This window comes from Catharus ustulatus, chromosome 17 (genome assembly GCF_009819885.2).
Source record: "Catharus ustulatus isolate bCatUst1 chromosome 17, bCatUst1.pri.v2, whole genome shotgun sequence".
Classification (NCBI taxonomy): domain Eukaryota; kingdom Metazoa; phylum Chordata; class Aves; order Passeriformes; family Turdidae; genus Catharus; species Catharus ustulatus.
Window position 1 is genome coordinate 247,721 of NC_046237.1, and position 12,979 is coordinate 260,699.

Consider the following 12,979-nt stretch of genomic DNA (forward strand, 5'->3'; position numbering starts at 1 on the left):
TTTTGTTGATCTGAAGCAGCTGTTATGACTTACTGTAAAACAGATTGAGCTGTCACACTATTCAGCCTGTGTATGGTGTGAAACAAAAATCAATGATTCTTTTTAATAAATTACTACTAATTTTTAGTAGTGGAGCTTATGGTCCTTTTAATTAAGCTGCATCTGATCTGTGTCACAATGCCATCCCCAGAAATTGTGGAGTCCATTAATTGGTGTGAAAGACCTTTTCAATTCAAATGCCACTTACTTGCCAAGAAAGCACTTGGGAACAGTACTTAATTTTCTTCTCCTATCTTTGATAAGGTTCACTTTCTTGCTCATCATCATTTGGTACAGCTTCTCTCCTTTCTCTGCAATCATGACATATGCATCCCTCTCCATTCCCAGTTTCAAACCTGGAATATAAAGCAGAAAGTTTTTCAGATCTTTAACACCAAATAAAATGCTTGCTTGAAGTCAAAAGCTGAGGCCAAATAGCAAAAAAGGTAGAAACACAAAAATCAATTTACTTATTTTCCATTTAAGGGGGAAATTAGGTAATTTTTTTAATCTGAGTACAAAACTGTCATTGGGAAGTTTAGCAACACCAAGATGCAGCTTTTTTTCTCCAAGCACAAATACAGGCTGGGAGAATGGATTGAGAGCAGCCCTGGAGAGAAACACGGGTGCAGCAGGAGGAAGAAAAGCTGAACACGAGCCAGCCACACAAACCCCCCGTGGGCTGGCTGATGCCCCAGTGTGGGCAGCAGGGGAGGGGGGATTCTGCCCCTCTGCTCTGCTCTTGTGGCACCCCATGTGTCCAGTCTGAGGTCCCCAAAGCAAGGAGGACATGGAGCTGCTGGATAGAGCCCAGAGGAGGCCCTGGAGTTGCTCCCAGGGCTGGAGCCCCTCTGCTGTGGAGCTGGGGGTGCTCAGCTGGAGAGGAGAAGGCTCCAGGGAGAGCTCAGAGTCCCTGGCAGAGCCTGAAGGGGCTCCAGGAGAGCTGCAGAGGGACTGGGGATGGAGGGTCAGGACACAGGGAATGCCTCCCAGTGCCAGAGGGCAGGGCTGGGTGGGTTCTTGGGATAGAACTGCTCCCTGGGAGGGTGGGCAGGGCTGGCACAGGGTGCCCAGAGCAGCTGTGGCTGCCCCTGGACCCCTGGAGGTGTCCAAGGTTGGATACTGGGGCTTGGAGCAGCCTGGGACAGTGGAAGGTGCCTCCACCCATGGCCTTAAATGGTTTTATGGTCACTTCCAGTCCAAACCGTTCTATGATTCTGTGATTCTCGACCTTCTGACACTGATTTCCTGTGGCAATTTCACTTGTGAACTTGAAATAACTTCAACTGTAAGACTTGTTAAAGGCATTTAAATGCTTGGAAGAGCAGGGGACTTTCTGAATGTTCTATTAGTTGAAGCCAAAAATACAAAATTGCTGGAATCAACTTCACATTTGTGAATAAACTGAAATTGGGAAAGCACATTACTTTCTCATCGTTTATTAATTAGCCTATTTACTAATACCCTTAAGCTAAAAATAGTGCTTGACAATCATATTATCCAGTAAATGAAAGAAATACTGCATGACTTAAAAAATGACTGATAATTGAATATAAAGAACATTCCATGTTCACTTTATAGGAGTTCCCAAGTACATAGTTCATGCCAACTTGAAAGATGCTACAGGCAGGGGGATGATCTCTGAAACCAGCAAGTGTCTCTGTTATAACTATCCTCATAACTGGCATTTTCTGGCCCACTTCTCCTCAGATTTGCAAATTGCTTTAGGAGGACAGCATTCACAAAAGCTGTTTTGGTGCTGTAGGTGCTTTATGTTTTCCAGCCTGAACACATCATTTTTTGGATATGTCACTCTAGAACATGCAAATCCGGGCAACTCTGGAGTCCAAAAGAGAGACAAATTTTAGACACCTCCAAGACTAGCTTGAGAACAGAAGTCTGAAGTGGTCCTGTACTTCAATGCCTAACCTTAGCAGAGACCAACATAAGGCAGATTTTAAGTGATCAGTGTAAGCCTAGGGAAAAGAAGAAGTGTGCGTTTTTGGGGAAGAGAAGTTCATCCTAACTGGATAGTAAGATACTGCAATGAATCAAGAACCTTCTCAGACCTCAGAGCTGTTTCCTAGCTTTTGGCAAACATTAAGGACAGATTTTAATTCTGCCCATGGAGAAAAATGTGCAACCTTTTCCCTTTCTCTCAAATATGTGTATGTGCATATACATCTGTCCCACAAGTTCACTCAGTGCAGTAGAGAACACATCATCCACTTACTCTCTCTCTGCTCCCTTTCCTTGATTATAGCATCCAGCCACTTCTGTTTATCTTCGGCAGTCTTGGCCATACAGACAAACCACTTGTTTTTGGCTGTGTTGTGAATCTTCCAGCCATTTGTCACCGTGTAGCCATTACTGTGGTAATCTGCTGCAAAAGACCAAAGGACAAAGCACACAGTGAACAGGAAGCCTGCTCCTTTAATCAAACCAGTGTGGGACACTTTCAGTAAAATCATCTTCTTTGAAGACCTTGATTCCTGATGCGTTCCTCACCGAGTGCCAATGGAACCAGCTGTACTGCCCACTCTGGAAGTACAAGTATCACCAGGCTGTTCAAACTGACTGAATGCTTCAGTCCTAAGAGTGACACTTGCTGATTCTACCTCAGAAGAAGAACTAAAGTCTTTTAAATTACAAGTCCCTCAGTGAAAGAGTCTAAGATGTTTGTTCAGGTTATTTGTTCTGAATTTTCTGGGGACACCTTATCTTCCCGCACTGTAAGGATTTCTGTCCCCATGACATGGACACTCTTCTGTGTATTGAGTGTTTAAAGGACATAATACTAATTCCTGATTTATTACAACAGGGGTGTGGCCTTTATGGATGGAATCAGAAACCCATCCGTTCTTCCTGCCTGTGTCAGGATACAAGAATCATAACAGAACTGCCATTCCCACATTTTGCTCATGATCACATTCCATGCTACTACTTTGGATACTAAGACTAGTATTTAGAAGCATTCTAAATGAAAGGAAAATCCAGAAATTCTGATTTTTTAGCTGTAGTGGCTTAAGATGTTTTAAAAAAGGATGGAAAGGAGGCAGAAGTAACTTTTATTAAATGAACAAAAAACAGACAAGTTTTGGGAACACATTCTCTTAATAAGGTAATTTCAGAAGGAAGGACTAGTATTTGAAAGCATTTCCAGTCTTTCAACTACATAAGTTGGTCCAATAATGAAGGTGCTACAAGTTCCACAGATTGCTTCAGATTTCACTAAGGGAGATGGACAAGTACTTTTGCACTGCCTTCCAACACAAGATCTGAACTTGCTGTGTTTGTAACAGACAGTATTTAGTCACTTACCTGTTCCATCTTCCACATTCTCTACTTCCATGACTTCTGTATTTATTCGGCCCCTGAAGATATAAAGGGACCCGTTGATTGACTTTGTCCTTTTAGATGTTTTTTTCCCAGTAACTCTGCAATTAGGATAAAGACTGTTAGCAACACATAAGCAAATGGTCTAACATATATATGAATAAATCAATCTGAGATATGACTACTAAAGGAGGATTGCAATACAGTGACTGGTGGTATTTGACCACCCCTCTGACATTAAATGATTGGAACACTCATTCAGATTTCCAAGATAGGTGTGTACCCGTGTTAGTACAGCAATAACAAATTTGTTTTGCCAGATGGTGTGAAGATATGGGGTGGTTTCAAGGTTTACACTCTCAATGACTGACTGAAATCCATGTCCATGAACAGCACGTGGCCTCAGGGTGACAGCTGCAGCATCACCTGACAACATTACCTTGACTCCTCTGCGCACCTAAAGCTGTGATCAATGTGTAGCATTCACCAAGCTTCAAACGTGAAATGAACTGAAGAGGCCAGTGGCACACAGCTGTCATGTGTGCTACACGTTGTCGTAGGGAAAATTCTGCTAGGGCAATTCTGCACCCAAGTTTACATCCTTATCCATAAGCTTTATGGAATCTCTGCTGAATCCAGGAAAGCGCTTTCCATTGCTACTTATGACTGATTTTTATGGCTAAATAGGTTTAAAACTATCCAAGTGACACCTGTTGTGCTTTACTCTCCAAGAATAACCCCGCTATGCAAGCCAAAACACAGCTGGTCAAATGTTCATTAAGAAGTGGCAGGTGTCCAAATTCCAGTCAGTGAAGGCTCTGCTGTGGCAATTTGCCAGTACCTCAAAAGATTCAAAAAAATATTGCAGTAAAAATCAGCTAGGGAAAAAATTTCTTGTCAGAGTGAAGTACCTATAATAAATTGAGGTGGGATGAGAATCTCCAAAAATGAATATTATGCTTTTTAGTGGAAATCAGATCCTCGACATCCTATCAGTTTGAGTTACGTTGTCAGACAAAGGTAAACAATACCAATCCCTTGAGAAATACAAGTGTTATACCAGCCTCCTCCAAAATCAGGCCAAACTACAGAGGAGCTTGGTAATGTCTCCTGTACAAAAAGAAAGTTCTGCTTAAAGGCCACTAGAACATTTTGTTTTCTAAATCTTAATGTTCCAGGAAAACTGCCTGGACAGCGCTGGAGTTAGGCTAACCTCAACTACAAACAGGCTAGAAAAACAGTTTCTAAGGGCTCTGAAGAAGTAAAAGATTAGTATCAAATTAACTGAGGGCTTTTAAAGGAACAGTCTCTGTTAAAAAACACACAAATTTCTGAACTGTTTCATACAGCATTTTGATCTTTGGTAAATCTGATAAAGAGTCCAAGTGAAGTGTTTCTTCTCCTTTGTGTCATATCAGAGCCAGAATGCTTCAGGTAGCCAACATTTTCAGTCTTCTAGATGCAACGGTGTAATTATTTTTTTAATTTAAACATTTATTTGAATTTTTAATTAAGATGTCACCTAATAATTTGTATTTAGGTTGTATAGGTTCAGTATTACACACACAAAAACAGTCTGAAAGTTACTGAAATTAGTTTTTGCAATTCTGCCTGGAATATTTATCCTACCACACAGTGACTTCTCTCTCCTATTGCCTAAGTGATAGAAATAGTCAAGAACAGAGGAAAGTTCCACCTGTGACTCAGCTCTACAGAGCAACAGAGAACACAGTGAATGATCAGTAGTGGATCAGAGCTTCCACTCACAAATCTTCTGAATGGTAAGACTGAAAATACAGAGGGACTCACCTGGATTTCCTCTTGCAATAGACCAAAAGATTATCAAATAGAAAGAACATTCTCTCCTGGATGTTTCCTGCTGAGATTTTTAACAAAGTCCCTTGCAGCAAGAGCTGTGTGCAAATATCTGTCAGATTTGACCCCTGAAACATAAAAAAGAGAGATTAACTTTCCTTTATGAGTGCATGATGAATGTCTTTTACTAACATGCTCTTATTTTATCTGTCATTAGGGTGTGAAATAACTGATGCACTCATAAGGATTTCACCCACATCTATTTGCCTTTCAAGTGAGATCTGCCCATCAGAAATGTCAGTTCCACTCTAGCTCTAACACCTTCCTTTCTTTCGTAAGTCACTTGTTCTGCTACAATTTAGCACCAACCTGCACACACAAAATAAACACTAAATTCTAAATTCCTCCGAGTGATGCTGCCCACACCTTCAAGAGTGTTTATACATCACAAAAGAAACAGAAATAAATCCTTGAACACAGCACGAGTCATTAAATGTCATTAATTGCTTGCTGGTCCTGCATCCTACCTCCCATCCTTCAATGTGGGACTGCAACTGCTCAAGGGCTTCCAGTTTCTCCATCTGTCTCTTGGTCTCGTTGATATTTGTACAGACTGTCTTCATTGCCTGCAGTGCATTCTGGACAGCTGGGTGATCAGGATGCTTAGAGGGAGTCCTCTTAGCTAATTCCTTCAACAAGAAGACAAAACATGGAAACTGAGAAGTGGTTCATGGAAAGGTATGAGCATCAGCAAGCAATCCTGCAGGAAAATGCCATAACCATTGCAAAATTAAAGAGAATTTGGGAGTATTTTACTGCAGATGCTGTTCTCTATTCTTCATCTGTACAGGATTAATATGAATGCTGTTAAATAAATGAGGCAATTGCTCATGGTAAATATGCTACATTAAAAGAGCTCGAGACAAGTATGTTTTGCTGGGTCAGATGTGTTTATTTTGTATGTTTAGAAGGCTGGGACATGTGTCCTGACATAGAGACAAACAATACCTCTGCTCTGAAGGAGTCTGCAAGAGTGTCTGCTTCACTTGTGTCAAACCCAGTTAAGCCCTGTCCATTGAAAAATAGCAGAGGCAAAACTCAGAACCTGACAACATTAATGAGTTTGGCAAAAGGGGCAACCACTGTAAACTCACAATTAATCATTTTTTTAGACCAACAGTATTTCATAGTCAGCCACAACTGAATAAGAATACATTAAAGAAATCTAAAATATGGTAATTTTACCTTGATACATAATATGGTGTTTAAGACTGAAATACTTTACTTTCTCACTACCTTTTGCCTCAGTATGTTATCTGGTTGTTTAAAAGTCCTGTGCTGCTGAATCACATCATTCTGCAAGAATGAGTTTGGATGCCAGAGAGCCTGCCCAGCACTGTGACCTGGATGGAGACAGATTGCTTCCATCATCTGTGATTTACAGAGTACCAGATGTACAGGAGAAGGAGGCTCACTGCTGCAAGTATCAGTTGATATCAAAATCAAATTCCCCATGGAAGTCTTTACTCCACTTTTGCTGAAAGTGAGGCCAAGAAAAGGAAAAGTTCAAAAAGAAGACAGGTGTTAAACTTTGGTGACACTAGCATCACAGATGACTCTCACTAAAAATCAGTGAAGTTCTGCAGCTCCAGTGTCACCCACACTGCACTGGAAACAGGTATGTACACACTAGCACTGCCTAAACATCCCATTCAGAAATATCCCCAAAATACAGAGAAACACCTCTTCATTCACTTCTTGACAAGAGTTTCTTAAAATAATTAATAAATGGTATTTTTCTTGTTTTTTTTTAAGAAGTCTCTGACATCATTCCCCACGTCCTCCTTGTCACAATTACTGACTGTGTACTTCAAACTGACAGCAAATACACTTTGCAGCTGAAAGTTACACATTTCTTTATTTGAGAAATTCCTCCCTCCTCTCTTTATTCCCCTGAGGACTTTCAGACATGGCCTAACATGGACTCTGTCCACAGGATGTTGACACCGGGCACTGGGTGGTGCGGATCCCTGCGGCCAGGCTGCCCTGCCAAGCAACACAGCTTTACAGAGATAACAAAAGACAACGTACTCCTCTGTTTATCTGTTCAAAAAGTTAAGGTAATTAACAGTTCAGCTCCAAATGGGCTTAAACAAAAGGGCAACAAAAACCCAAACTACTTTTCTTTAAACATGTATGTTACTGGGAGTTTTATATTTTTTACAGTTCGTAATATTTGCCTGTATAAAATTCATTTTCCACTTAAACTAACCAAAAAACAAATGTTACATCAGACTTCCTCTGTGTACCTGCAAATTACAAAAGTTTTGTTTATTTTCCATATTGTTAAAATTTGTAATTTATGTCAATGTATCTGCAGGGTAAACACCTGACAAGCAATGGTAGATCAAATAAAATAGATTAGCTTCAATATGCCACTGAACCTACAACATATGCTAATTTAAAATGCAATAAAAACATGTTTTATAAATATCAGCAGTTATTTGTGACCATATCTATGTGTGGAAGACAAAAGCATGGTTTATAAATTGGCAGTGCTCCTTACAGTTCTTTAGAAAACAGAAAATTTTTTACATTATGCTACATAAAGCTGTATTTCAACCACACAATGTCATGAATCAGAGTGAGACAACTTTTCATGGAGGAGGGAAGAGGGTAGAAAAAGCTAATTCCCCAAAGATAAATCTATTCAGTCATGGCCAAATAGAAAGTTCTGCTTCTTGAACAGCTGCGGGAGGAATGGAGAGATGAGGGAGACAACAAGGTAAGCGAGGTAAGCGTCCTTCCCCCTGTTCTGCGTGCACAGCAGGGGCCTCTCGTGCTGCCCTGCCCAGTGCAGGCAGCGATTCCCGAAGGCGCGTGTGTCCCTGCTGCCTGTCCTTCTCTGAGCTCTGCAGTGTGTCCCTGCTGCCTGTCCTTCCCTGTGAGCTCTGCAGTGTGTGCCCTGCTGCCTGTCCTTCCCTGTGAGCTCTGCAGTGTGTGTCCCTGCTGCCTGTCCTTCCCTGAGCTCTGCAGTGTGTCCCTGCTGCCTGTCCTTCCCTGTGAGCTCTGCAGTGTGTGTCCCTGCTGCCTGTCCTTCTGTGAGCTCTGCAGTGTGTCCCTGCTGCCTGTCCTTCTGTGAGCTCTGCAGTGTGTGTCCCTGCTGCCTGTCCTTCTGTGAGCTCTGCAGTGTGTCCCTGCTGCCTGTCCTTCTGTGAGCTCTGCAGTGTGTGTCCCTGCTGCCTGTCCTTCCCTGAGCTCTGCAGTGTGTCCCTGCTGCCTGTCCTTCCCTGTGAGCTCTGCAGTGTGTGTCCCTGCTGCCTGTCCTTCCCTGAGCTCTGCAGTGTGTGTCCCTGCTGCCTGTCCTTCCCTGTGAGCTCTGCAGTGTGTGTCCCTGCTGCCTGTCCTTCCCTGTGAGCTCTGCAGTGTGTCCCTGCTGCCTGTCCTTCCCTGTGAGCTCTGCAGTGTGTGTCCCTGCTGCCTGTCCTTCCCTGTGAGCTCTGCAGTGTGTGCCCCTGCTGCCTGTCCTTCCCTGTGAGCTCTGCAGTGTGTGTCCCTGCTGCCTGTCCTTCCCTGAGCTCTGCAGTGTGTGTCCCTGCTGCCTGTCCTTCCCTGTGAGCTCTGCAGTGTGTGTCTCTGCTGCCTGTCCTTCCCTGTGAGCTCTGCAGTGTGTGTCCCTGCTGCCTGTCCTTCCCTGTGAGCTCTGCAGTGTGTGTCCCTGCTGCCTGTCCTTCCCTGTGAGCTCTGCAGTGTGTGTCCCTGCTGCCTGTCCTTCCCTGTGAGCTCTGCCGTGTTGTCACTGCTGCCTGTCCTTCCCTGCACCTTCTGCAGTGTGTCCCTGCTGCCTGTCCTTCCCTGCACCTCCTCCCGTTTGTGTCACTGCTGCCTGTCCTTCCCTGCTCCTGCTCTCCGCATGCAACTCTGCCCCTCCCAGCGCCAAGGACTCTTCCCCACATGAAGCAATACATAATTACTGCCCTAATCACCATGGAGCTGTGTGCCCTCAGATGTTTTTGAAGGATCAGAGGTGGAATGTGCGTTTCTGGCTGGAGTCTGAGCAAGCCCTAAGAGACCGGAGCTCAGGCAAGGTCCAAGCCGGGCGAGCTGCGGGCTCCGGAGCAGCAGGGTGCGGCTGTCATGTGCCAAACACTCCTGCTGTGCCAAGGAAGGAGACACAAGTGACTGTGCCTAATCCCCACACCATGGTGTGATTAACTCATGATCACCACTGCCCCAGGGTTTGCTCCTTGCTGACATAAATGCTCTTTATTCAGAGAAAAGACTATTTTTGTTCAGAGACTGCTTTACACAGCAGCTGCTTCTACTCTTAAGCAGTAGGGTTGACATTGGTTAACAGAGTCCCACAATTAGCACCGAGACGGAGCTGCCTACACCCAAAGCCCCGTGCTGAGAGCATCTGCTCAGAGCTTCTCCAGAGCTTCTGCAGCCGCCCACCCAGGCTGGCTCCACGGACCCCCTGGCTTCTGTGCCCTCCGGGTCTGTCCCTTTACCTCTGCCACCTTCCCTCTTCCCAAAACCAATGCCCATCACAGCCAACAGTTTCGCTTTGCTTGCCTCTAGTCCAACTCCCTTTCTCAGTTATAAAGAACTAATTTACTGACTGACAAATTCTACACTAATTATCTTGCATGCTGTCTGAAATAACTGTATTGGGTCAAAAATATTAATATTGTTACTTCTCTGTTTGTACAGAGATTATGAAATGCCATAGCTAGGTTTGCATCCCATCCTTCAAACCACACAAAAGGCTTCTAAGTTAGACAAAGAAAAAGCAACAAAAATTATAAAACTCGACACCATCCCCTAAAGCCAACAAAAAAAAAGCCCTATCCGACAAACCCCACTCTACCTCCTCACCCTACTCCCTGAAGAAAATCCCCAAACTAAAAAACCCAACCAAAAACCTGTTTACAGTCAGGCACTTCAAAACTACAATGCTTTTGTCAGAAAAACTGGGAAACTATAAATAAAATTGACATTTATTGATCACCGTCATTGGAATGATTGTTCTGTCTCCATCCTTTGTTAGTTTAAAAAACCCAAACAGCTTCATCAGAGGGTGAGAAAACAAAGTCACCTGTTGCAGGATGCCATATTTCATTGGAAATCATTTCAATGCTTAAAGTAGATCAACACTTGGAGATATTGTAGTGTATTATTCCTAATGAAATAAAGCAACTCCATGCCAGATGCTATTGTTCTGAAGAACACACACACACACACATACACCTCTACATGTTATTAATAAAAAGTTATTACAGTATTTAAAATATGTGCCTTAACGTACTACTTCAGTTTACTTTCAAACAAGTCTGAATTACTTTGCGCATACTACTTTATCAAACACACCTACTCGGCTACACTAAATACTTACATAGCAAAGTTACCAAACTAGAAACAAAGTAAGAGAGGAAAGTAGGCTAGCTTTGGTCTAAGACTTTTCTCAGCAGCTGGAATACAACAGTATTGCCCTGGGGATTCGATGAAGATCCAGCCCCCATGAATACAAAAGAGCTATTTCAGGAGCCATAACTGAAGTTCAGTAGCAAAGGGAGCGCAAACACTTCATTTGAGGGTTGTGCTATTTTTAAATCGGTCTCTTTTTTTTCCCCTTGCTTGGAGCACTCCATTTTCCTGGTCAGCACAAACAGAATCCACCTGTGCTTTTCCTTAACTGTTCTCATGTCTTAGACATTTGTCTTAGACGTTTGCTCTGGTAATTTCAAGCTAGCCATTATCAATTAAGTCTTGATGGGACACAACTTATTTGCTATGAATTCACCACCTTCGAGAATCAGAATCAACCACGCTTTATAATGGTCACTGGTATTTTCTGGGTTGAACAACTTCTAGTTATGGTATTATCTCACTGACTTAAGCAGATTTGTTGCCTAATGGAAACCAAATTCCTCTTTGCTTTTTCTTAAAACTTTTCTGTCCAGGAAGCTTCAACTAGTAGAAAGTGTGTGATCTCTATCAGACTGTGTACAAGAAGAAATCCATAGCAAAATGGAATGTAGCCCCACAAGATGCCCAGCCACGGCCCCTCCCTACAGGGCTGTTTGCTCAAGAGGTACACGTGGGTCTGGGTCAGCTGCCCCAGAGCCAAGGGTAGGCACAGGGAGGGCAAATTCATCTCTACCCCACCGTGGCTTGAAAGCAAGAAGCACTGTTTCAGTCTTCAATCTTGGTGGTATTGACTTTGGCTTTCAAAGAAAGGATGTTTGGTCCCCAGGAGTTTTGACATACATTAATCACAGAATTCTTACTTTCTTCCAGAACTCATAAAGGGACCTTTCTTTCAAAACATGAGGGAAAGTCCTTGCAATTTTAAAAATTATTTTTCTTTTAGTAAACACAGTGTGACTTTGGCTGAGGAAGAGACCGACATCAGGGAAGACTGACAGCTGTCAGCCATGGAGTATCCATGAGGCCACTGGGGGAGGCAAGCTCTCCCAGAAACTGCTTTCTCCTTTTCCCTCTCCTTGTCCCCAGCAGGCAAGTAATACAGGCCTGACCACAAAGGATGAGAGGCAAGTCAGCTCTTTTTAGGTCTTTTATGCTTTATTTTCTAAGGTAAGAATACTATCAAGGGGGCCAATTAGTGCCACATACCGTAGTCATTTCTGGATTGACACCCGCCCGTTGGGAACTCAGATGAGACAAACAAAGAGTTTTCAAACAAGCTGCCAAACAGCTGTTAGAAGATACAGGATTTTGATCATTACTGACCTGATCACCATCAAACTAGACACCTTGTAATGAAAAACATATCCCGTTTAGAATCCCCAGAGCCATCCAGTCCCCCAGAACACTGGCACAATTCTAACTGAACACAGCTTTACAGGAAGTGCCTGAAACAGACTGCACAAGCCTGTAGAAACATCTGAAGAGCACTGAAGTCAAAAGGCTTTGGTTAGTCAGTGTCACCCTGTCTGCTCTACCCAGACCATAGCAGGATTTAGCAGCCTGCCAGCATCAGGCAGCTTCTTGCCTGTACCCATAAAAACCCATTTTCTTCAGAGAAGGTCCAACTTTCAGAAGTGTAAATCAGGAAAGCAATAGTGGCAACAAAAGTCAGGGCTAAAAAAATGCAGAAACATTCCAAGAATAAAACAACCATATGGAGAAATACTTTCTCTGGTTTACCTTGAGCAGAAGAGGATATTTGCAAATTCTCTGAATTGGAGTTAGCAGATAACCCTCTAATGGAATGTCCGTTGTCTTTCTGCCTCCCAAAAGCATGCAACCCTATAATCAAAAGACAAATAAATATTACCTTAGACACAGTTTTCAGATGATTTTGACATGATTTTGTGTTTCTAAAACATGCGTTTTAGAAAGTGAGAAAGCACTTTACCACACCTAAGGCACAGGAAATGGCACTTCATTCACCACTGACATAAAGCCACCAAGTCTGCAAAGTTCTGTAGGCATCAGCAGAAGAAAATTTGCTGTGGATAACAATGGTTGTGCAGAAAGGTATCTTCTCAGAGAAATATTATACAGCTGGTGACTCAAAAATCATCCTAACAGTACAAAGGTAAACAGCAAAACTAGATGGACAATTACCTAAAATATTCCAATTTCCCTCAGAATAGATATGACCTGTTGTCTTTATTCACTATGTAAAGTTGTATACTGCTGGTCCAGAAAACACATAAAGGCTAAAATAAAGCCTACTAATCAAGAATCATGCAATTAACTTTAGTCCAATTCTTATGTCTGAATTGAAACAAGTGAGTCATCTGCACAACATCCACCAGTT

At 42.8% G+C, this 12,979-nt stretch overlaps 1 protein-coding gene across 4 annotated transcripts in view; it reads right to left on the reverse strand.

Annotated features, from left to right (window-relative positions):
• Positions 1-12,979, reverse strand: part of PREX1 (phosphatidylinositol-3,4,5-trisphosphate dependent Rac exchange factor 1) — a 115,896-nt gene that overhangs the window by 38,174 nt on the left and 64,743 nt on the right. For all 4 annotated transcript variants that reach the window (XM_033074818.1, XM_033074820.1, XM_033074819.1 and 1 more), the window contains exons 5-10: positions 12,361-12,462; positions 5,718-5,879; positions 5,185-5,318; positions 3,361-3,476; positions 2,273-2,422; positions 248-395 (exon numbers count right to left, since the gene is read on the reverse strand). In XM_033074818.1, coding sequence (XP_032930709.1) covers positions 248-395; positions 2,273-2,422; positions 3,361-3,476; positions 5,185-5,318; positions 5,718-5,879; positions 12,361-12,462 — 812 coding nt within the window. The remainder of the gene's footprint in view (positions 1-247; positions 396-2,272; positions 2,423-3,360; positions 3,477-5,184; positions 5,319-5,717; positions 5,880-12,360; positions 12,463-12,979) is intronic.